We start from the raw sequence: 25,844 nt of genomic DNA, 5'->3' as shown, positions 1-25,844 counted from the left end.
TGAAAACACAGAAACAATAACCATTTTTTAAAAGTGAAAATTCTTGATTTCTCAGTGATCTCACTCTCATTACAGGTGCTTTCCTTCCATTGTAAACTCTATCATAATGTTTTCTGGAACAAAATTTAGTTGTTCCTCAAAGCTTTACCAGATCAATCATAAAGTCTGTGATAGTTCTCTCTTTACTTTTCTTTTCCCACTTCCAGCTTACCATTTCCTCCTCCTCCCAACATCATCCTCAACCTAAGCTTCAGGAACAGCTTTGGAAAATCTATTGGCATACAAAGAGCAGGCTTTTGCTTGCTCCTTTTATGGCTCACTATATTTTCAAACCATTTACAGCTCCATTTTCTAAAGCACCAAAGTCTTATTTGAAAATAACACTTTATGAGTAGGTAAATTTTTATGCCAAAAACCAAATGACAGACTTATAAGTCAATTCATGATGAATATGGAGGCTAATTAGTAACCTATTTATCATCAGGAAAGTAGCTTTTATTTTTGTAACCCACATATGTAAATAGTTGATTATTTTAAGAGAAATAATGAGGAGAAAGAAAATTGCTTTTAGTGAAAATTGCTTAAATCTACTAATCCTTTGAATTTAATTCTGAGTTATCTATATCATCTGATGCAACTGGTAAACTTTAAAAGACTTATAGCCCTCATTGAATCAGGGATCTAGAATGGACTCCAAAGATTGTCTAGTCTAATTCCCTCATTTGATTGAGACCTAAGGATGAACTGACTATCCAGTTCACACCCCTGGTACGTGGCAAGCACAACTATATCCGGATTTTTGTTGCCTGTGAGTTCACTGCCCAGGTGCTGTATTATAATAGTATAGCACCATTCTCATAATTTTTTGATAATAAGGAAGAAAATGGAGTAAATATTTTGGAGGAAGGAACAGGAAGCACATTTCAACACTCAGGGTTGTATTTTGTAGTTTAGCTCATGATGTTAATTTAAGCTAAACAGTTGTGCTGTATGATTCTTTATCTCTTAAGTTGGGGGTTTGAAATAAGTAATTGAAACAAAAACATTTTTTAATCATAAAACCTGTTCCCTTTGCTATAAAGATTATCTCTTTAAATGTAATATGCTTGGAAGAAAGTCACATTCTCAAGCTCTATCTTGTTCTTTGTTGACATAGGATATTTTCTTTTAATTGCAAGTGAGAATGGTGAATTCGTTTAAAGAAAACTTAACTTTTTTTCTTTCTTGGCAGAGTAGCCAAATAACTACTTATATCTGGAAATAAGTGGGCGTAGAGACCATGGCTCTCTCTAGGTTTTGAACTTCTAGTTGAAACACTGGATTGAGTAAATATAAGCCATAATCATAAATGCCATGAAAAATCACAGTAAATACATTTAAAATTCTTTTTATGAATTCCCTGTTTTAGAAGAGATGAACCTTTGATAAGAACGTCTTATAAAATTTTTAGTGTGAAATGAAAACCAGCTGTCAAGAGAATAGCTAAAAATCCAATCAGAATCCTAATAGATTATTTTTTTCTTGTGGGGACTGCATTGAGTTGAAGGCTCATACACAAAAGTAAAAATATGAGAATTCAAAGAAATTTTTAAAGTCTGTAGGCACCTTGACCTACTACCAGAGATATAAATATAGTATTAATTGTCTATAATCGCAAGGGTATAGTATTACACAGGAATAGACAAATATCTCAGTGGGATAGAAGAGAGTTCAGAATCAAGAAAGGTAATATGTAAGTAACAATATTTCAATTCAGTGAGAAAAGGATGGCACTATTGGCTCTCCATTTGGAAGAAAGTCAAGTTAGAGCTCTCCTACCTCCCACCATAAAAAATTTCAGTCGAAGTTTCAAATATTAAAATAAAATCCCTCTTTGACATTAAAAGAAAATTTTGATAAACACTTTTAATGTCTCAGGATGAGGAAATTCTTAAGAGTAATCCCTAAAACTGTAAAGAAAAATAAATTATATTTGTTTCCTTAAAACAACATAATCATTAACAAAACCTTTCCAAAGCTAGGGACCACATAAACATATTTATAAGCTAGGAGACAACATTCTAAAATACTTAAAGAAGGATTAATAGTCCATATTTCTTCATTCAATGTTTATTTATTGAACACACATACTAAATGTCAGACACTATCCCCGGTGGTGCGAATACTGAACTAAGCAAAATAGACTAACTTTACTGATTTATATGCACTTAGATTTAAATTCTAGATTTAAATAGTTCTTAAAGTTGATTAAAACTTTAGAGAAACAACCCAACAGAAAAATGGCACGTCTCAGATGAAGAAATAAAAATGACTGAAGATGAAGATATGAAAGTGCAGCCAAAATGCAGAGATAGCATTTCTTGTACATGAGCTGACAGAAGTGAGAAGAATGATAGCATCTAGGTATTGTCAGAGATAAGGCAGGAGGCTCATAAAGTTGTTGGTAGGAGTGATTTAAATATGCTGAAACTCTACAGAAAGCTATTATACCAAAGGTAAATAAATGAAAGATGGTTCTTTAGGTTGTATAAACAAGAATACACTTTTAAAACAAACTGGAAATAGCTGCATGTCCATCAGTTAGAAAATGATTGAATGAATATCAGACTCATTCATTTGTAAGAATGGGCCAGATCTACAGGTATTGACATAAGGAAGATATCCTTGGTATGTTAAGTGCAAAAGCAAATTGTAGGATAATGTGTACAGTATGATTGATCTTGTTTCTTTTCAAAAGGAAGCAAACAACAACGATAAAACATACATGCAAAAGGAAAAGTTCTGTATATGTATATATGTTTGATATGTACATAGAATTGGAGACAAGGCAGACTCATATATACCTTTGCATTTAATTTGTTATTATATGCATTATTCTGTAATTAAAATAATAAGTAGAGGAACTGCTAACCAGTCCGATTAAATTAATAACCTTTATTTAATACATTTTATTCATTGAAATTTATTTATATTCCAAAACACTGGGTTCCATAGAGCATGTCTTTATTATGTTAATGCAATATGTAAACTACTATGCATTAAGTTTAGTTGATAATGATTATGATAATTCAATTAACATAAAATAAGTAAATAATTTTTTAACCTCCTTCTAGCTCCACCTCCCGACATACTTGAGCAGGACTAAAATGAAAGCAGGTGTCAGCAGAGGACTAAAAAAAATTGTTAAAAATACACAGAAATTGTTTAAAATTATGTAAATGTTCACAAGTACTTGGGCTAATGAAGTAATCACTTGGGGATGAGACCATAGAAGAGGATTCCAGATTTTATTCTGAGACTAAGCACCTAAGTGACACGTGCCAATTTCTCTGTCCTCCTTGGGCCTTGATTTGGCCCCAAAGTTTCTTTTCAGTTCTAGAACAGATTAAACCCCTTAGTTTGTTTTAAGAGGTAATCCTGGAAATTATATGTATTGTCCTTATGTGTGAGGAATGCTTTGTCTTTTACGAAGGGCTTTCATAACGATGATTTCATTTGACTTCACAACGACCTGGTGTGGTAGATAGGCAGATAAAGTTATATCAACGTTCATGGACTCTCCATGGGCTCTCTTTCTACTATTCATTATTTAGTTTTAGCCCATTTGCCCTGCTTTTTCTCTGTTTACATTCAGTCCCTCTTTCATCAGCTCACTTGGTTTCCTCTCCAGCCTCCCTTCTCTCTTCTGCATTCAATCTATCACAACCACCCAATTCATATTTACCAACTTTCAGGTTGGTGATCTAAAATTGTGGATTGCTCTTAAAGGGGATTTTAATGTGAGTACTTGTGTGCATATATGTATATATGTGTATTTTGTTTTAGCTTTTTATTGCATAATATGCCCAGAAAAGTGCAAAAAATGTAAGCATATAGCTTAATGAATTTTCACAAAGTGAGCACCCTATGTAACCAACACCCAGATCAAGAAATACAGCATTATCAGCAGTTCAGAAGTCCCTCTGCCTCTTCCCATTCTCCACCTTCATACAAATTAACCACTGTTGTGATTTCTAATACTATAGATTAATTTTGCCTGCTTTTTAACTTGATGTAAATGGAATCATATAATATTTACTTTTCCTATCTGGTCTTATATCAGTATTACATTTTATCTATGTTATTCATCTATGTTATTGCATGAAGCAATAGTTCATTTTCATCGCTGTACAGCATTCCATTTCATGAATAAATCACTATTTATTTAGCTGTTCTTTTGTTGATGGACATTTAGGTTGTTTTGCCTATTAAGTATATTGCTACTATGAACAGTGTGTTTTTTGGAGAATATATCCAGGAGTGGGCAAAAGTATGTTTATAGTTGTTTGTGTGGAAAATAATACAATAATTAATAAATGATAATAGTACAAGAACAAACCCTATGTTTTGTGTACTCACAACTGTAAATTTACTTTTGCCTACCCCTGTATATGTGTTTCTGTTGTGTTGTCTACTTAGGAATGAAATTGCTGTGTTATGAGGTGTACATACATTTAGCTTTACAGATGCTGCCAGCCTATTTTCCAAAGTGATTGTATTGATTTATATTTCCTCCAGCAATGTATGAGATTTCTACTTCATTCTTTTTTTTTTAATTAAACTGAAATTTTATTTTGAGTAATAATATACATATCATTAATTTCATTTGATTTTCATAGTGCATAGCGTATATAACTATACAGGAAAAAAAAGTTAGGAATACTTAAGAATGGAAGTATATATGGATGAAGAAGGCATTTGATATACCCATGAACAGGCTTTAGAAGCATCATAGGACAGTATTTATTAGAAAAGAATAAAAACTATGCAAAAAATATATCCAAATCATGGCAGGCAAGTACAATCAGTACAAATTATAGTTTCTTGGGTACGAAGTATACATATTCTTTGGAATGAAAACATAATATAAATTAGGGTCTTTTAAGTTCAAGCCAAAAATCATAAATAGAAAGTGTGGATGCCACATGTGACAATAAAATATTCAAGGCCACATATGAAGGTCACCAGCTTACAAAGAGAATACTGAGAGGTAGGAAAAAAATTTTTTTTAAAAGAGAAATGCAATAAAGCCACCTCTGCCTAAATCAGGAAATAACAAATGCATCAGCATTAAAATAATAGTTCTCTATATTATGTTGCATTTCTATTTCTTCTGTCAGAAGAATTTACTGTGTATCAACACAAAACTCACTGAATATGATGAGGCAATAAATGCAGAGTTTTGGCATTAGGGCATGTTTCATTTCCTTTTTATTTTACATTAGAGGGAAACAAGAATATAGAACTAGAAATGTTCATGTCTCCATTCATCATACTAACTTTCATATATACTGTTTGGCACAAGGGAGATAGGGATAAAAAGATTAATTAAACCCAACCTTCCAACTCAGTGATTTTACATCTGGAAAGCTAAAGAAATATAATAACATTCTTTACATTTTAAAATCAAATGCTTAAAGCAGATTTTAAATCTTAAGATGAAAAAAAAATGGTAAAGGAAATACAGCAAAGAAAGCTAGTTTGGTATTCATTATAGTTCCTTTTTTCCATTTATTTTTCCAAATTCCATTTTACAGTAGAAATGCAGACCACTTTGGATAGCTACGGCTCAGTACTGCTTGGTGCTCTCCTCTTCAGACATCATCTTCTTACACTCCACTGAACAGAAAACCATGCCTTCTACCGGCATGAACTTCTGCCCAGTGAGACACTTGCTACAGCAGGAACACAGGAAGCACTCTGGATGCATGCCAGCTGAAACTGTTGTAGGTCACTCGCTGTACTTCAGGATCAATAGCCTTGTGGCATCCTTGACATACCACAACATGATTCTTCACATAGCAGGGCTTATACATGGGCATGTCACTGACCATCACATATATCTCCCCAGCTAGTATGTTGTCACAGTCAAAGGAGCAAAAGTGTTTCAGGTGCCACTTTTGGTTTTCTGCCTGGATATACTCATTGCTGAATGTCAGCTCATCACAGCCAGCACATCGGGGTTTCTCACTGTCACAGTAACGTCTGCTACAGTATAGCTTCCCATTCTTCCAGAAATAAATCATGTCAACTAGGAGTTCGTGGCAGGTATGGCAGACAAAACAAGCTGGGTGCCACAGTTTATCATAGCCAGCCCTTTTGGCATAGATGGCTGGGTCACTTTCCTTCATACTCAGTTTGCAGCAGTAGCAGGAATACTTAGTTCTTTTGTGTTCGGTTGATTTGTCCTCCACAGTCCCCACTGCTGTCATGGTGCTTCTGTCTCCACCAGGGATGTACATTCTGTTGGAGCCTTGAGCCTCCATCTTGCAGGGAAGTTTGACATCTCCTACTTCCAGAGCCTCGCTCTTGTATTTTTTCACAAACTGCTCCATCTCCTTCACCTCTCCAGGAGACAACTCATGGCACTTTGAAGGATCCTGGTTGTGGGTAGGGAGCTGCTTGGCCAACTGCTTCTTCCGGTACTGCGCCCCCTCTGAGCCTGCCACTGGCTGCTTCTCCTTGGGTAGCATCTGCATATACTGCCAGGCCAATGCCTGATTCTGGACAGGAGAAACCCATTCATAGGTCACTGTATTGATGGAGACATTCTTCTTGGCAGCAACTGGACTGGTCAATATCATAACATTGCGTTTATACATGGAGATTCCATCTGTTTTTAGCTTTACAATCAGGGTGGTATACTTGATGTCTTCAAAAAGTTTCCCCACTTTTCAATCCTCTTCATTGCTCAATAGAACATCATGCTCTTCTTGGCTGCACTTGCAGTTAACGACATTTTTCTCCAGAAGTGCAGTTCAGAGCCTTCACATTTTTCTTTGCATTTTAAACAGGGGCTCCAAATCCTTGCTCATGACCTAAGCCCATCTTCTTCACTTTGGCCTCCAGGTCCATATTTGTGTGTCAAAAAGGTTCCTTCCTCCTGGCCAGGATCTCACATCCAGGTTCGCCTGGCCTCTGACTATGCCACACGTTCTGGGGGTCGGGAGGAGATACCTGCGCGGACTCTGGCGCCACTGCAGCTGCCGCTCATCTCACTTCACATTCTTATTAGCACTTAGTATTGCTTTTTTCATTGTAGCCATTCTGTAGGTTTATAGTGGTATTGAATTGTGGATTTCTTTTGTAGTATTTCATTGGTAATCAATGAGATTGAACATTCTTTCGTATTATATGGCAAATTTGGAGATCCTTTATGTGACATGTCTGTCTTTTTCCATTTTTTCGTTGGCGTCTGTCTTTTTTTTCTTGATTTGAATTTTTGTTTTGTTTTAGAAATCCTGCTTATATGTTATCCTACTCTGTGGCTTACCTTGCTTCTGTATGTGTTTTTAAGAAGTTAAAAAAAAACTTAAATCTGGACCAGCATAATTTAGAGCATTGCTTGTAACAGTGTCAAATGGAGTAGAAAGATTAATATGCATAAGGCAAAAAGATGTGTGCATTTTGCCAGGAGGAAGACATGCTTGGGAATCAGAGTGGACTTAAATGGCATGAAGTTAGAAGGTGGTTCTAAAAAAGCAGAAAAAATAAAGGGCCAATTAAACGTTTGCTTATCGAACACCTACTGTGTGTTGTGCACTGTGCTACATGTCCAGGGTACATGCTGTTGGTCTGCAACCTTTGGGAGCTTCCTAAGTGTAATCTGAAACTGGCTTCCATATGCAGAAGGCAGGGAGAGTCCAAAGAAAAGGCAGACCACTCAAGTTTTGTTGGTGACAGGTTTAATAAGCAAGGAAACTTATGTATGAGGATTGTCTTGGATGGCTGCAGGATGAGTAGTTTTCTGCACCCACCTACCAAATCTGAGACTTTATATTGAGGCCCTAACAGGGTGTAGTCATGTACACAGTCCAGAGAGTCTAATCACCTCATTTCTGTCTCAAGACTGTGTCTTTGGAGCAGCTTCTGGGAGCAGGGAAGGCAAGTGGGAACATATATTCCACACTCAGGGGAGGGTGAGGGAGACTCCAAATGCTCAGGTCTCGCTCGTGGGTCCAGTGGTGGACCTGCCTTCTTGATGACTTTTCCCAACACGTTTGCACAGACCCTGCCTACTTCAGCCCCTTAAACACCTGGTGTATACTCAGGAATTATTAGTGTGACTTAGAAAACCTCAAAGATAGAAGAGAAATAGGACAATAGTTGCAGAGGTGGTTGGGCAGTAGAGAGTGTGAGTATGAAGAGAAACCTGGAAGAAAAGGCCCGATCAGAAGTGAAAACAAGGAACCATTGTTGGGTAAAACAAAAAGAATATACTGAGATCAGAATATGCTAAGATCAAAACTATAGTGGAAAGAAAAGAGCGAAATCAGAAAATCTGATTTCAGTCGGAAGGGAAATGAAAGATAAAATGCACAGTTTGTGAAGCGATCTATTTGAAAGAGAAAAGTGCAAGGAGTGGGAATGGATATGACAGTAAGACTGAGTTTTCAGGACTTTTAGGGTGGGAAGCCTAGGAACCTAAAAGACGTTGGAGTGATTATGTAGGAGGAACACCATATGTGAACATTTCATTTATTCTAGGGATGGCTGATGAAGGTGTGGATGTCTAGATTTATTTATTTGTTTGTTTTCTGTATCTTTTAAAAAATATATTTTGTTGATTATGCTATTACAGTTGTCCCACTTTGCCCCCCTCTGCCTGGTATCCCCATTCCCTCCAGCAATTCCTCCACTTAGTTCATGTCCATGGACCATGCATATAAGTTCTTTGGCTTCACCCTTTCCTATACTATTCTTAACATCCCCCTGCCTATTTTGTACATACCAATTATGCTTTTTAATCCCTGTACCTTTTTCCCATTCCTTCCTTCCCCCTCCCTGCCTATAACCCTCCAAATGATCTCCATATCTATGATTTTGTTCCTGTTCTGGCTGTTTTCTTAGTTTGTGTTTTTAGATTCAGTTGTTGATAGTTGTGAATTTATTTCCATTTTAATATTCATAGTTTTGATCTTCTTTTTCTTAAATTAGTCCCTTTAACATTTTATGTAATAATGGCTTGGTTATGATGAGCTCCTCTAGCTTTACCTTGTCTGGGAAGCACTTTATCTGCCCTTCCATTCTATATGATAGCTTTGCTGGATAAAGTAATCTTGGTTGTAGGTCCATTGCTTTTCATCACTTTGAATACTTCTTGCCAGTCCCTTTGGGCCTGCAAAGTTTCTTTTGAGAAATCAGCTGACAGGCTATGGGAACTCCTTTGTAGATAACTCTGCTTTTTACTTACTAATTTTAGGATTCTCTTTTTATTTTTAGCCTTTGACATTTTAATTATGATGTGTTTTGGTGTGGTATCTTTTGGGTCCATTTTGTTTAGAACTCTCTGTGCTTCCTGGACTTGTATGTCTAGTTCCTTCACCAAATTAGGGAAGTTTTCTTTCCTTAGTTTTACAAATAAGTTTTCAATTTTTGCTCTTCCTCTTCTTCTTCTGGCATGCCTATGATTTGAATGTTGGTAAGTTTGGAGATGTCCCAGACACTCCTTATACTATCTTCATTTTTTAAAATTCTTTTTTCTTCTTGTTGCTCTGGTTGAATGCTTATTTCTTCCTTTTGTTCTAAATCGTTGATATGAATCTGGGCTTCATCCCCTCCACTCTTGGTTCCTTGTAGATTTTTTTTTTTTTTTTATTTCACTTAGTATAAACTTCATTGCTTCCTGGGTCTTTTTTATGCCATTGCCATACTCACCGAGTTCTCTGAGCATCCTTATCACCAGTGTTTTGAACTGTGCATCTGATAGGTTGGTTATCTTTGTTTCATTTAGTTCTTTTTCTGGGATTTTGTTCTGTTCTTTCATTGGGCCATCTTTTTTTTTTGTCTCCTCAATTTAGTAGCCTCCCTGCGTTTATTTCTGTGTATTAGGTAAAGCTGCTTTGACTCCCTGTCTTAGTAGCATGGCCTAGTGTAGAAAAGACACCTGTAAATTCTGTGGGGCAGAGCCTTAGGTAATCGCTAGAGTGGGGCAACCCTCTTCACCTTTTTGTGATCCTGAGTGTGGGGGAGGGCTCGGAGGGGGGACAGTGCCACTGCCTGGCTTCTGGAAGTTTGTCCGGCACTCACCCTGTTTCCAGGCACTTCACTTACTGGTGGTGACTGGTGCCCTTCCAGCCGTTGCCCTGGTACTGAATCCCAAAGGGGTCTATGTAGGTTCTAAGTCCATGCAAGTCCTTTAAGAAGAGTCTCCTGAAAATCAGGCAGTTTCTTCCACCAATCCCCACTGGTTTTTACAGCCAGAAATGGGGATTTATCTTCCCGGTTCTGGAACCTTGGGCTGTGTTGTTTGGCCTGGGGCTGGGATCACTCACTCCCAAGGTATCCCTCCTGATTTTTATCCACCACAGGTAAATGTGGGATCAGTGGTTCGTTGCTGCGACTTCTCTGCACCACACCGCACCTCTGCACCTCCGCACCTCTCCCCCCATCCCCACATCTCCTCCCTTCATACCTGTCTAGATGGATGTGGCTTCTTTAAATCTTTGGTTGTGAGTCTTCCATTCAACTTGATTTTCTGATGGTTCTGGGTATTGTTTTCAGTTCTAGTTGTAATTTTTTTTGCAGTTGCTCAAGGAGACAAAGCATGTTTACTTATGCCTACGTCTTGCAGATTTATTTTTAAATAGGAAAATGTTCTTCAGAATTTTAAAACATATTTTGATATTAGGCACTATGTCTCTTTTTTCCGTTCCCCATATAATGCCTTTCATGGAATAAACAGTAAATAATTGCCAAGGAAGGTGAAGTCATATTAAACATAGGGCCCCAAGAAGTGATTTAGGCATATTGGGCTCAGTTTGCTACTGCTCTTGGTCATATGTTTCTCAGTGTAAAATTTATTATGTTCATATAATAGAACAGCTTGATGGCAGTATCTCCAGTACATATTTATTGAATGAATAGATTCATTTTAAAAAATTACTTTTTCTTTACAGCGTGAAGCTTGCGAGTACACAAATTTCAAGGCTCTGTTGCTAAGGCAGTCTTCTAAGTGGGAAAATTGTATTTGTTGTCTTAAATATTTTGGATTCAATAACCTTAAAAAATCAGTTGATTAGTAAATGCTCTTCTCTTTTTTTTCTCTAGTGGAATGAAACAGTTGAACTTTTTCGCGCTAAGATGCCATTACGGAAACATCGCTGTCGGTTCAAAAGTTACGAACATTGCTTCACAGCGGCCGAAGCTGTGGATTGGCTACATGAGCTGCTGAGGTGCAGTCAAAACTTTGGCCCTGAAGTGACCCGTAAACAAACGGTGCAGCTGCTAAAAAAATTCCTGAAAAATCATGTTATTGAAGACATCAAGGGAAAATGGGGTCAGGAAAATTTTGAAGACAATGGTCACTTGTACAGGTAATGGCAACCAGTAAACTCTGAAGGGGAAGTTTATGGGGAGGACAGGTGCATCTGGTCAGTCTGTTGAAACTTCTTTATGTGAAAAAATTTACTTTGTCCCTTGGAGGGAGGCTTCTTCTGTGGATCTGTTATAATAAAACTGATTGCAATATTTCTTGACTCCGTAGAGCACCCCATAATAGTCTTCTGTTGCAATGACTTTTCAGTAAGGAAATCTTTTCATGCCTTTTGCACACCTGAGAGGCTACCATAATACAATAGTCCCTCTCTATATCGCGGTTCACTTATCACGGCCTCGCTGTATCGCGGGATTTTTAAAAATATTATATTTAATTATTTATCGCGGATTTTTCGCTGTATCGCGGGATTTTGTGGTACTGTATACGCATGTTGTTAAAGTTACATAGGTTTAAGAGTGTAGAATATGTTTAAGAACATAAGTAGTGTTTATAAAAGTGGAAAAGGTTAATAAGGGAGTGGGAAAGGTTAATAAGGGGCTGGGAATGGTTTATAAGTATGGGAAGGATTTAAAAAATCTTAAAAAATATATAAATACTAAAATAAATGTAAGGTTCCTACTTTGTGGATTTTCACCTATCGCGGGGGTGTGGGGGTGTCTAGAATGTAATATCCATGATAAGTGAGGGAATACTGTACTTGTTCCAGGGAATCTAAAATGGGTTAATTAAACAGCAGCTCTGGGTTGGCCTTTGTGAGCAATGAGAAGATGTGTATTCAAGGGGGCTAGTGGCAGAGTGGGTCTGATCTTTAAGCAGAACTCAGGGCTCATGTGACGAACTGTACTAGAATTCCCTGATGTCTCAGATTATCCCTGGCAAATGCATTTGTGCTTTTCCTCAAACATTTTTTGCTCATGTTTCAGTGCTTTTTTTTTTAATGATTGGACACCACCAGGTAATTGGAGGGAAATGGATGTCTCTTTGCTGGTACTTCCGTGCCCACTGCTTGCTAGGCTGTTGTTGCTGGGGGTGGAAGGGTCATACCTCAGATTCAGGGAGAGGATTCAAGAGGAATGAAGTCTCATGAGTCTAGAAAAGAGGAATTGTTGAGTTATCTACAGGGAGGCCTACCAAGGTGCTAAGAAACTGAGAGGGATTTTAAAAAATGGCGATTATGGACTCTTAATACTTGCTTTCTTTTACTCCAGAAAAACAAGGAATTGACTCTCCATCTATATTTCAATCTAGTCTGCCTGTAGCTCTTAACCTCTTTCATTATAATTTAACGAAGGCAATTTGGGGGCTATTGGGACACCTTGGTTTGAGTGGAGAAAACCTTATCTTTCCATCCTGAACCCTTTCTTTGGCTTCTTTAAGACTAGCTGTTGAGAAAGGCTGCAGAGCAAGGAGAGAGTGCCAAGGCCAGGACCAGACATTGCTGTATGTCTAGAATCTAACTTCCTCACAGTTTCATCAGCAGTCTTCAACTTCTAGATATCAATTAGTTGTTTCTCCACTTGGCAGTTATTTCTGGCTTGCTGATCCAACTTTTAATTAGGATCGTGCATGATTTTAGCCTGTTCTGAGACCATAGTGCTTATTAGCTAGCATCAGGCAGTAGAAACTCTAGCCTTGGCTTCACATGCCATACTTCCTTGGGGTTTCTTCACTGATTATTTCTCTTGGGACACTAATTGCTTGTACCCCATCAAGATTTAGCCAGCACACTGCTAAAAGATTTTCTGGATGAGCAACTTCAGTCTGTTCTATTGTGACCTTAAATGGGGTACCTCTCATTGAGGCCCATGATGCTTTAAGAGCCATCAGATCTGTAAAATAGGGTCGTTCTGTAGGAGCCAACCACTCAGCACTGACTGAGAACATGTTCACTTCAATATGAAGACATCCTCATGTTTCCCCTTTAAAAAACAGTGTACACACTAAATTAGTCCATGAAATAATGATTCCCCCAACCCCCAGTTTCTCTGACAGAATACTTGTGAATCCTAAAGGGAACAGTATTTTCTTTGATTATTTATGACCTGAAAATTCATTCTTCCCTTTTTCTGAGTGGAAGTTCTGTAAGTTAACTCCTGCTGTTTGATGTTCTCATATTAATCTGGGATGAAGACTATGCAGACGTGTAAATCACTTGTTAAAGAGCATGTGCCTTAAATTGAGAGTAAGCTAATGAGTGTGGAGACAGCTGTTGCACGCATACAGCTTCTGGGACTGGTGCTCAGGATCATCTCTTTCCAGTGTTGCTCGCAGTTGAATAGTGCTATAGCCAAATAAAAGAAGGCAGAGAAGTGAGATTAGGACCTAGAGACAGATTAGATCTGAGAACAGATGGAGAGTCAATAAGGTAAAGGAATTCCAGAATGGGCTTCTAAATACCACGCTTTATGGAATAGGAACCTTTATAAGTAGGATCAAGAACTCTGGAATGCACAGCTGAGAGTTCTTGCTGGGAATAAAGGAATGAAAATTTTACACCTGTGATGCGCCAGGCTTGTTGCATAATTGTCACTTAACACCAGTGGATGTAGGTGGTACCTTAATTTTAAAGATTAGGGAATTAATAAGGCCAGAGTTATTAACTTCTCCAGAATCGCTTAGCTAGTAGTGGGAGAGTCAGAATTTGAACGGAGGTCTCTTTCTCTGAAACCTGTGTTCTTTTGGTAGGCCACTCTGCCTCCATTTTCATAGCATGAGGTTGACTTGCTTTTTAAAGAAATTAGTGAATGAGTAAACACACAAAATAATAAAAAAAAGACCTTTGGTGTAATCAACACATGCTTACATAGTCAACATTTGCTTGTATATTCACGGAATTCTAGTAATGTAGTAAGTAATATGTAATACATATTAAATGATCAGCTGTCTTCCTCAAGGTGTTATCAAATAAAGGAGGGAAGGTAAACATAATCAGCCTAAATATTTATATAAATATTGCAGAGGTAGTTAGTTTCCTGGGTCTGTAAATTACAGAAAGGCATAGTTAGAGAAAACTACATGAACTATAAAGGTTCCTATAGTATTTTTAAAGACAGATTATATACATACATAACAACGATGAGTTAAGCTTTTATTTTAGAATGTATCAAATTTTATTTCTAGTTTTTAAAAAAATGTATGCCATGTTTTTTCTGTGACTGACTGCATTTACATTTGTTAACCATGACTCTTTTTCTCAAGAATCAAAGAGATAAGTATAAAAGATAGAAGGAAATAGCGAATTTTAGTGTGTAAGAAGGGAAAGCAAGATCCTAATATCTGATGTACATAATTATCAGTAGAGATGTTGCAAAGAATTGGCCAGAGTTATTTACTTCTTTCCTGTTACTAATACTGATGACTGGAAATAGTTCTGGATTTGCTTCTAATGAAGACAATTTTAGATTTCACTAATGGATCCTCAAGAGTTGAGTCCAATGCTGTCATCTGTTTCTAACAAGACTCTGTGCCTTATACTTCTGACGAGGAGAGCCAGCTATACTACCTTGTATTTTTATAAGAAAATTTCAATTTATGAAGCAGTGTCCTTCCATGATATCATTTGATCTTCATTACAACCTTCTAAGGTGGGCAAGTTGAGTATTTCATCCTCAGAGAACCAGACACTTTTTTCTTGAAAACATCTACATAAAACACCAGGAATGTTCTAAAAAAATTCTGTACTGATCATTGAATTTCCTCCACATTTATGCATGTGAACAGACAATTATGTAGAATTATTTAAACCTAATGTAATGGGTTATATAAGAATAGAAATGTGTAATATGATAATTGCTTGTTTTGGACTATTTGATGAGGAGTGTCTAGCCTAGTGTAGATCTTTAGCAGGATGGAGTCCCCGGTCTAGAGCCTGTACAGTATTCCCTCACTTATCGCGGGTATTACGTTCTAGACGCCCTCCCCCCTACGAAGTAGGAACCTTACATTTATTCTACACTCTTAAACCTATGTAACTTTAACAACATACATATACAGTATTGCAAAATCCCGTGATATAGCAAAAAATCCACGATAAATAATTAAATATAATATTTTTAAAAATCCCGTGATACAGTGAGGCCGCGATAAGTGAACCGCGATATAGAGATATATATCTGGCTCTTGACCTGCTCTCAGTACTGATGCTCCGGTGGCTGCTAATAACCAAGAAGGTGTTCAGGGTTCTCAGAGGAGAATTTACTGGCTCAGCTGTAGTGGTTTATAACTAATGTGTAGGGAACCATTTTCTTTTTATCCTTCTATCTCCCTCTGTTCCTCTTTTTCTGTTTCTACCTCTTTATGTGTATCATGTTCCCTTTTTCCTTTTCTTTTTCTCCTACTTCATTTTTCTTTCTTTCTGTTTATTTTCCCTCATATTTGCTTTTTTCCTGATTTTAATTTGAAAATAAAAAATTTTTATATAGACATTGTCAACTTTATTGAATACTGTTACTTTCTTTTTTTTTTTCTTTTTAAAGTATATTTTATTGATTATGTTGTTACAGTAGTTCCAATTTTTTTTTCCCCTTTACTCCCCTCCACCCAGTATCTCCCTCCCCCAGCATCCCCCCCCAAGTCCATACCCATGGTTCGTAAAAAATAACTATCCCTCCCTCTCAGATATTAAGACCCTTTGTAATCTTGTAAAGGACAATGGGCGAAGGTCTCAAGCTCCTCTAGCTGCTTCAAGCTGGACATGGTCGTCGTCCTACCTACCCTTGGGTCCAGAAATCCCTAATAACAGTTGGGGGTGTGGAGGGGAGGGTGGCCTTCCCACATGGGGAAGGATTGTGCAGACTCCAGGTCAGTTGGCTGTCTCCGGACAACGGCGTGCTTGGTTTAGCAGGCTGGCATCCTTGTTGTGTTCTGGGGGCAACAGATTTGGCAAAAAGTGTTAAAAAGCATCATTCAATCCATAACTACTAGGTGGCAAAAGGCAGGGATTAATTTTTCAATGTTCCACATTAGGAGAAAAAAAAAAAAAAAAGGGCTTCTTTGGAAAGGGCTTCTTTGGAGGAAGGTGTGCTAGGCACATCTCTCCTGTCCAAAACCCTTTTGCCCATTTTATTTAGTTTGGGCTGAGGGAAATAGTTTATGTTTCCCCCCTCTCAGACCTCTGGGCCCTTTCTGTCCAAGCCATTAGGATAGAAAAGAGAATTCAGTTTTAAAGTGAAGCCCACAGACCACCCCATTCTTCACCAACTCAGCCATTTAGTTCAGCCAAACTGTTGAGTCTCCGGAGGCAGCGCTGCAGAGAGGATTAAGTGAGGCTTATGCGTACAGACAATCACTCAGATAATGCGGTCATAGGCTTATGCCCTTTGAAAACAGAAAACACATGTTAATTTATGTAACATAACCAACAAAAAAGTCTCTAAATCTGTAAGACTGTCTTATTGGGAAGACATACAGTTGCAAGGCACTTGACATTCTACTTGCCTGCAACTTGAATCTCTTTGGTGATATCACAGATATGGTTTAATTTTCAAGTGAAACCATTTTTTAAATGAGAAGAAACTTTTAAGACGGTTAGCTGCCCTACTTTACAGTCTGCCACTGATCATTGTGATTTTCCTTGAATACTGATTTTTCTCCCTAAGATTACTCTCCTTGTCTTTAAAGGGACTACATTAAGTCCATTTTTAATTTATCCTGTTCATTTGCATAAGCATAACAAGAGCAGCAAATGATCACTTATGATCTTTAGTTCTGTTTTGCTGGAACTTACCCAAGGAACATTTAGGGTGGCCCTCAGTCTGCTCTTCAGTGCACAGAAGCTGGGCCACATACCTGGCATTCATCCTTGTCTGTACACACCTGTCCTTTCCAAGTCTTTCTGGTTTTCCATTGTGTCTTAAGGTCCCTTCTAGCCATCTTTCAGGAAAACAACCTTCGTTCCTTCCCTGGAGAGATTGCTGTGGACCGCACAACCAACCATGGCAGCAGGCCTTTTATTTCGCGGGCTTTTATTACCTTTGAAAGTCATTCCCAGTTCCTTAGGGCTTTTTGGTAACAACATGAGCCCAAGCATGTCTCCTTTAGGCTTGACATTCCAGTCAAAGGCTTGTTCAGAAAAAGGAACCTCTATTAACAACTGGTCTTATTAGGTCTATGCAAAGAAACTTAAGTCATTACTTACTTGTTTAGAATGCCAAACTCTGGAGAGATCAAATAGGGAGAAAAATATACAACGTGAAGGAAAATCTTTGTCCTAATATTCACTGAACTGGCATTTCCATTCTTCATATTTTCATTTTCCCCCACTAAAAAAAATTTTTTTGTTTGTTTTTCCATTACAGTTGTCTCACTTTTTTTTTTTTTTTTCCCCTCTTGCTTCCCTGTATCCTGCCCCTCCCTTCCCCCACATTCAGTCCCCACTCAGTTGCCCATGTCTGAATACTGTTACTTTCACTGTTCTTAATTTAAAAAACAAAGGTTCAGCCCTGACTGGTGTAGCTCAGTTGGTTGGGTGTTATCCTGAAAAGCCGAAAAGCGAAAAGTCGCTGGTTTGATTCTGGTCAGGGCACATACCTGGGTTGAGGGTTCAGTCCCTGGACAGGGCTCATGCAAGAGGCAACCGATCAATGTTTCTCACATCGAGGAAGTCTTTCTGACTTCCTTCCCCTCGCTCTAAAAATAAATAAATATCTTAAAAAGAAAAAAAGGTTTCTGCTACCCAGTTATTTATTTTTTTTATTTTTAAAGAGTTTATTTATTTATTTATTTTTGTGGGGGGGGGGAACTATTGGTGTGAGAGGGAAACATCAATCGGCTCCCTCTTATATGTGTCCCGATCTGGGACCAAACACGCAACCCAGCACGTGCCCTGACCAAGAATCAAACGAGTGAACTTCCACTTTGTGGAACGGCACCCAACCAACTGAGCTACACTGGTCAGTGCCGTACACCCCATTTTAAGACTTACTGTATATAAAGCCATAGTAAGTGAAGACTGTGGTGTTGGTGAAGGGATGGACATAGATGAGTGGAACAGGAGTCCAGAAACACATGCAAATATGGCCACCTGATTTTTGACAAAGATGTAAAAAGGCATAAAAGTAATTTGAAGGAAAAAGAGTTGCCTTTTCAGTAGACGGTGTTGGAACAATTGGGTATCTATATGAAAAAAGAAAAAACTTCAACCTAAACCTCATACTTTATCATATGATTCAAAGTGAATCATAGATTTAAAGGTAAAACTACAAAATTTTAATTAAAAAGGAGAAAATCATAATTTATGCCCTGGGGTTAGGCAGAGTTCCTCAACATGATATCAAAAGTGTGATTTATAAAAGAAAAGAAAACATGATAAATTGGACTTTATCAAAATTAAAGATTTTTTGCCCTGTACTACTGTGTACTAATAAGGGAATGAGAAGACAAGCTATATATCTGAGGTAACTTCCGGCCAAGATGGAGGCTTAGAATGACATGCTCGGTCTCCCTCTACAACTAAGTAGGAATATAACTACCTCAGAACAAAAGATAACCAGAAATTCCAGAAAATAAAACTACATGGAAGCCCAGTGTATGAAGTTATAAACCAGCGGTGCTCGTCCGTGGGGTAGGAGGGGCGAGAAACCGCAGTCCTGTCTGTGGTAGCAGCGGGGATAGTGGCGGGACTGCGAGAAACGCCAGGGGAGCAATCCCAGCTGCGGTTGAAACAGGGCAGCTCGTGATTCCAATGCTGGGGAAGGCAGACCCACCATTGCCTTAGACGGTGAGGCCCAGAGGGCAGGGGGACTGAGGAAGAGGATCCTGGTCTCTCAGCCGAGAGTAACAGCAGGAATCCATCTTGGAACCCCGCCCCCACACAAAGCACCACAGTTGGCGAAAAGGTCACCGGTCGCTGGGTCGTGACGAGTGCATGGGGCTCTGCCCCCTATAGCCTGCTCAGGAAGCAAAGCTAAACACAAGGCTCTCAGAATGAAGCAGACCACGATTGAAATCCCGGTGATGCAGCTCACCAGGCAGCAGATGAGGAACCTGACAGACGAACCAATAGGAAACCTTTCTGAGGCTCAGTTCAGATCTATAGTCATAAGGTGGCTTACAGAATTAACAAAAGATTTGGAACAAAGACAGGGAAGGGATGAAAACTAGTCACACTGTAACGAACAAAAACACATACAAGACAAGTGGTGAGGAAATAAAATCCAGAGATCAAATCAACAAATTGGAACATAGGGAAGGAACAAACAGTCAACCAGTGCAGGAAGAGGGAACAAAAAGTAAGGAATGTGAGGAGAGTATCAGAAACCTCTGGGATAGCTATAAGCGAACGAACATTGGAATAATAGGATTGCCAGAGGGTGAAGAACTAGAAATGGAGAAATTATGTGAAAAAAATAATAAAGCAGAACTTCCCAAATTTGGGGAAGGAAATAGACTTACAGGTCCAGGAAGCACAGAGAGTTCCAGAAAAACTGGACCCAGGGAGAACCACTCCAAGACACATTATAATCAAATTGTCAAAAATTAAAGAGAGAATCTTAAAAGCAGCAAGAGAAGAAAAAAATTATGTACAAAGGGGTCCCAATTAGACTATCAGCTGATTTCTCAAAGGAGACTCTGAAGGCAAGAAATATTCAAAGTAATGAAAATCAAAAACCTACAGCCACAATTACTCTATCCAGCGAAGCTGTCATTCAGAATAGAAGGGCAGAGAAAGTGGCTTCCAGGACAAAGTAAAACTGAAGGAGTTCATTAGATCCAAACCACTATTATATGAAATGTTAAAGGGACTGGTTTGGAAGAAGGAGGATCAAAACTATGAACACTAAAATGAAAACTACATCACAACAACCAACAACAGAAACTAGGGAATCGAAACAAAGGCAAACTAAGTAGGCAATGAGAGTGGAAAAAGAACTATACGTATGGGGAACATATTGGGGGGAGGTCAGCAGGGAGGGGGAAAAGGGAAAAGGGAGGGAGATGGTACAGTAATTAAGAAGCATAGTAGGAGGGAGTGGAGTAGACAGGAAGATGTTGAGGAGAACTATATGCACAACCAATGGACATGGACTGAAAGGGGGGGGACAACTGGAGGGAGGGGGGCCACTGGGTGGAAGGGAGCAGAGGGAAAAGAAATTGGGACAGCTGTAACAGCATAATCAATAAAACATTAAAAAAAAAAAAAAAGACAAGCTATAGATAGGGATCTGCAAACCACATAAATGACAGTGAACTAGTGTAAAATATATAAAGAACTCACAAAACTCAACAGTAAGAACACAAACAACCAAATTAAAAAATGAACAGAACACTTGAACAGATACTTTACCAAAGATAACCAGATAGCAAATAAATAGTTGAAAAAATGTTTAACATAGTTAACATTAGGGAAATGCAAATTAAAATTACAATAAGATGCCACTACATATCTGTGAGAATGACTAAAATAAAAATAGTGACCATATCAAGAGCTTGTGAGGAGGCAGAGCAGTTGGAAATCTCATTTATTGCTGGTGGGAAGCCTAGATTGGTAGTTACTTTAGAAAACAGCTTGGCAAGATTTTTAAAAAGTTAAGTGTATGCATATACTATGACTCAGTGTTTTTGCTCCCAGGCATGTACCCTAGAAAAATGAAAAGTTAATGTTCACACAAGAACTTATACATTAATATTTATAGCAGCTGTATTAATTATTGCCAATAGCTGAAAACAATCCAGATGTTCTTCAGTGTATGAGTGGGTAAACACTATATCTATACAATGGAATGCTCCTTACTGTGTGTTGGGGTGGGTTGCAGTGAGAAGCTGTGGCTATAAAGTCAGACAGAGCAGGAGGGAGGGGTTTTTTTGTTGGGGAATATTGGACCTGTACCGCTTCCTGATTGTAGTAGTTATACACATGTGCTAAAATCACTAGAACTATACACACAAAAGAAAGCAAGGAAGAAAGAAAGAAAGATTGGAAGAAAGAAAATCAGTTTTACTATATGCTAATAACATTTCTTTTTTAATGCTGGAGATTTTAAAAGTCCCCATTTGTACCTCTAGTGAAAGAAATTTGAATTTACATTGGTATGTGACTAGAAATTTTCAGTGGCTGGGAAAAAATTCATTACGACCCTATAGATCTTTTGAAGGAACTGTTTTAGGAACTTCACCTTCAAGTTAGTGGACTGTTGGTTCCCTCTAGTGGACATCCTCTGTGGTAATAGTCAAGCTCAGAATGTGTGCTTGTGGTTTTGTTTCTCTTTTGTTTTTATTTCAGGTCTTAGGTTCTTGTCCTGTAATAGTTGGATAAGTTCCTTAGCATTCCTAGGCATCAGTTTTTTCATTTATAAAACAACAGGGGTTGCCATGGCCAGTTGGTTTAGTTGGTTGGAGTGACATCCCATACACCAAAAGGCTGTGGGTTTGATTCTAGTCAGGGCACATACCTAGGTTGCGGGTTTGATCCCTGGTTGGGGCACATATGTGAGGCAACCCATAGTTGTTTCTTCTCTCTTCCTCTCTCTAAAATCAATAAACACACCCTTGGGCAAGGTTTTTTAAAAAAAAAGATAATTAAAAAAAAATGACGGGTGAACTAGACCTTTAAGGACTTTCTAAATTCCAAACTTTTATGATTCCAGATATTGAAAACATAATCACATATTTCTCAATCCAAGGCAATGAAGGAGATAAAAAAGAAATATAACATGATTATTTTCCTCCTTAACGTTGCAATCTCTTGTGATAGAGTATACATATGTGAAAAAAATAAGTAGCAGAACTAAGGTAGTATTTAATTAATTAACCCAAAACAAACCTGTAACAAACAATAAAATTAGGTGATACACTGGAAGTCCTTGGGATGGCATATCTATTTTGTTTTACCTGTATACTGTTTTGGTCATTATAATTTTGTCTATCTGATTTTTGTTTCTCATTTTGTTTATTTTGTGAAGGCAATACTTTTATGTGGTTCAAAATTTACAAAGTACAAAAAAAGTATATACAATAAAAAGTCTTGCCTGGCCTGTGTGGCTCAGTTGGCTGGAGGGTCATCCCATAAACTGAGGAGTGGTGGGTTCGATTTCCAGTGAGGGCACATGCCTAGGTTGTGGGTTTGGTCCCTGGTCGGGGCATCTGATAGATGTTTTTTGCACCAATGTTTCTCTCCTGTTCTCCCTCCCTTCCCCTCTTTCCAAAGCCAATAAGCATGTCCTCACGTGATGGTAAAAAAAGAAAAAAAAGAGGTCTCCCTTCCCCAGCCACCCAGTTCCTTTCTACAGAGGCACATATTGCTATTATCTTCGAACACAGTGTCTTAAAAAATTATGTACCTGAATGTCTTTAGATGGGGCAAACTCATTTCTGGTTGCCATACTTCCCCCCATTTCCCTACATGATACATGACTGTATCATGATTATGTAGTCTGTCTGGCCAGCGAAGGAATTGTTTCTGACCTACTTGGTGAAGACGAGTGTTTTAAGACCTCATGGAGGAGAAGGTGGAGGACTTCAACTTAGGTTCTGAGAAAGGGGTAGAATCTAAATAATAAGGGATGGGAAGGGAGATCATATTTTAGATGACAAGAGTGGTAAGACCAAGGCGCTCAGAAATGTGTATCAGCTTTACTGGGAGAAGAAGGAGGAGATTGGCCTGGCTGCCGAGGAAGTTTTAGGTCAGGATGTCATAGGGATGCATTTGATGGAGTTTCTTACTTAGCTGGCTGTGGAGTAGACTTATTTTACATAGATGAGGCAATCAAGGTGTTTTGAGTAGGAATAGTCTGTGTTCTAGAATAGAGTTAATTGAATGGTAGTAATAGGATAGGCATTTGACTTTTCTTTTTTTAATTGCCGAGCATTCTAAGCTGTCCTATTTTGTGGGATTCCTGTTTGTTTGTACTGTGGTAGGAGGCAGACCCCTGTTCCCACCAGTGGAAGCCTTGCTAGGAAAGATCATTCCTCTTCCTGCTCCAAGCAGTTAGGGTGTGGGCACATGTCCTACCCTTGGCAGTATGTTGCTCCCCAGGACTTTGAATCTTGAGTGAGGAATGCAAAGGGGAGGGGACAGCTTAGAATTCCTTATGATAGCAGCGGGGCCCGGCCTGCGGGAGCAAGGTCAGAAGTGCATAGAGGCAGAGGCACCCAGAGACCATGTTGTCAGCAGTGGCTTTCACACTGGACTGTCACTTACAATTCCTGCTGTGTGTGCTGCTGTGGCCTCCCTTTCCCCCTTGTCCCAGTTTTTTTTTTTTTTTTTTTTTTTTCTTTTTCTAATCTTGGTTCTCAAGCTTTCCTATTGATTTTGCCACTCGGATGTTTTCAAGTTTCTTTCTGGTTAAATTAGCTGGAATTGGTTTCTGCCACCCAGAACTCAGACTGCTATAACAAGCAATGCCTGTAGAGGGAGCAAAACTGGGACAACTTTTTGGGCCTGGGAAATAGTGCCAGGATTTTTGTGTGTATATGGACTGCCCAAAAGTTAAGCAGCAAATCAGACTGGCCTATTGCAATCAGAGATGGGGGATGTGTTCCAGCTGAGGACCTTGGTGGTCCCTGAGGCAGGAGTACTGTCCACTAGGAGTAAGTAGTAGGCTGGTTACACTTGGCTCTGGGCTGAAAGTTCTATACTGGACTGTTAAGTCCAACCAATTCTAAGGTTACATCACCACTGTCTTCTTTGGAGTAAAAGATGCCAGTACATGTAGGTGTTTTAAATAACGAATCAAAGTAAACTGTCCTTTTTACTAAACAAAAGTGGCATTTGGCTGCCTGCCATTGAACACGGGCATATTCAGAAGACAGGCTGGTGGTAAAGGAACGAGATTTTTATTAAAATGTTGCACCATTTGGGGGAGGGGGAATCCCTAACTCCAGGCCTTCTTCTTTTGCAAAACACAGGAAAAAACAACATTTGTTTCCTAAAAGACTGGAACCCAAAACTAAGCCCAGAAACCCTGCTCCATCCTTATTTGTCCTTTGGTGCACAGGACTGCCATGTTACCTGCTGTCTGGCTTCAGGTTCCCTGGAGTCTGAGTGCAGGGCCCGCACCGCCATGGCTATGCCATGGCTGCTTTCTGCGCTGGAGGTAAGTCTTTGCTCTCCCTCATTTAAATCTCCCGGCTCAAGCTTCTGTGCGCTCCTGGAGGGCCGGGCTCCCCAGCCAGTCCTGTCCTTTTCCCAGGCTAGACTGCAGGCCAGCACCTCCCTCTGCTGCCAGTTCCCGAAGAGAGTAGGGCTTCTCCCTCCATCAACACCCTTGCTAGTCTTGAACAATGCAGGCCCCCTCCCATCACATCTCTGCCTGGAAATCTGTCCTCATGGGACCCTGCTAGCAGTGGCTTCACCCCCGCCCTCTTGGCATTCCCTGCAACCCCTCTCCCTCCAGGGTCTGGCCAGATCTACCTGTATCATCCTCACTTGGAAATAGTACCTCTTGGTTACTGATAAACTTCTGCTTTGTAATTTTTTTGTAAGGCTTTTGATGGTTAATTTGTAAATATTTCAAACCCATGACTAATCTTTCATTCCTGGCCCTTCATGTGTGTTTCCAGTTCCTGCATTTCATGTCCTCTGTCAGGTTTCTATATCCTTTCCCTTTTTATTTATTTGTTATAGCCTCTTGGTCTTTGCCAACTTGCCCTTGAAAACCCTTTAAAAATTTTTAAATTTATTTTTAGAGAGAGGGGAAGGGAGGGAGACAGAGAGGGAGAGACATAACGATTGTGCAAGAGATACAGCTATCTGTTGCCTCTTGCCCACCTCCAAATGGGGACCTGGTCCGCAACCCAGGCATGTGCCCTGACTCGGAATTTACCAGTGACCTCTTGGTTTGCAGGCTGACACTCAATCCATTGAGCCACACCAGCCAGGACGAAAATCCTTTTTTAAAAACTCCTTGCCTAGGTTTCTTTCCTTGAATTCATGGTATCTGGTTATTATCATTGATAGGGAGTGGAACAAGGCTCACTACTTCCATTTTAAATGAAGAGCAGGTGGATTGAACAGGGGTACTTCTCAAATATTGTTAATCTTGAAACAAAATAATAAAGATCACATAGGTATCAGTCAGTTTTTCTGAGTTAATCCTAAACCATAACTTTCTGAGGGAAGTGGGAACTTGCCTTGAGGTGCAGATTATAAGACCAGATTTATAAAAGTCCTTGAAAGGTGAGGGTATACCGCTCTCTAGATTGGAGGGGTTGATAAGTTTTCAAAGCAGAAGTGGGACAGGCCTGACAAATCTCTTATGAGCTATTTGGTATATGGGGGTCAGTGTTAATTAGATCCTCACATATGCTGCTTCCCACTGTCCTCCATTTCTACCTCCTCTTCCTTTCTCGAGTATTATGGAGTGCCTACTTATGCCAACCACACCACCAAACACTTTGGATGCATGGCCCTATCTTCAGAGTTTCGATTGGCAGACAGATAAATTAAAATTCATTGTCACAAATGCCAACATAAGGATGTGAATTCTCTACTGTTGGAGGACTGGGAAATCAGCTCTGCTTGAGTTAGTCAGAGAATATTTTGCTTCAGAGGTGATACTTGGGTTGAATATTGATGCATCAATAGGTGCTT

At 39.0% G+C, this 25,844-nt stretch overlaps 1 protein-coding gene and 1 pseudogene across 3 annotated transcripts in view; one reads left to right on the top strand and one right to left on the bottom strand.

Annotated features, from left to right (window-relative positions):
- Positions 1-25,844, top strand: part of DEPDC1B (DEP domain containing 1B) — a 68,199-nt gene that overhangs the window by 3,390 nt on the left and 38,965 nt on the right. For all 3 annotated transcript variants that reach the window (XM_090278932.1, XM_090278931.1, XM_090278930.1), the window contains exon 2: positions 11,089-11,354. In XM_090278932.1, the coding sequence (XP_090135058.1) occupies positions 11,089-11,354 (266 nt within the window). The remainder of the gene's footprint in view (positions 1-11,088; positions 11,355-25,844) is intronic.
- On the bottom strand, positions 5,609-6,962 carry LOC150008397 (testin pseudogene; annotated as a pseudogene).

Source organism: Furipterus horrens, unplaced genomic scaffold (genome assembly GCF_987537825.1).
Source record: "Furipterus horrens unplaced genomic scaffold, mFurHor1.1.pri manual_scaffold_5, whole genome shotgun sequence".
Classification (NCBI taxonomy): domain Eukaryota; kingdom Metazoa; phylum Chordata; class Mammalia; order Chiroptera; family Furipteridae; genus Furipterus; species Furipterus horrens.
This window is presented reverse-complemented; position numbering and strand designations above follow the sequence as displayed.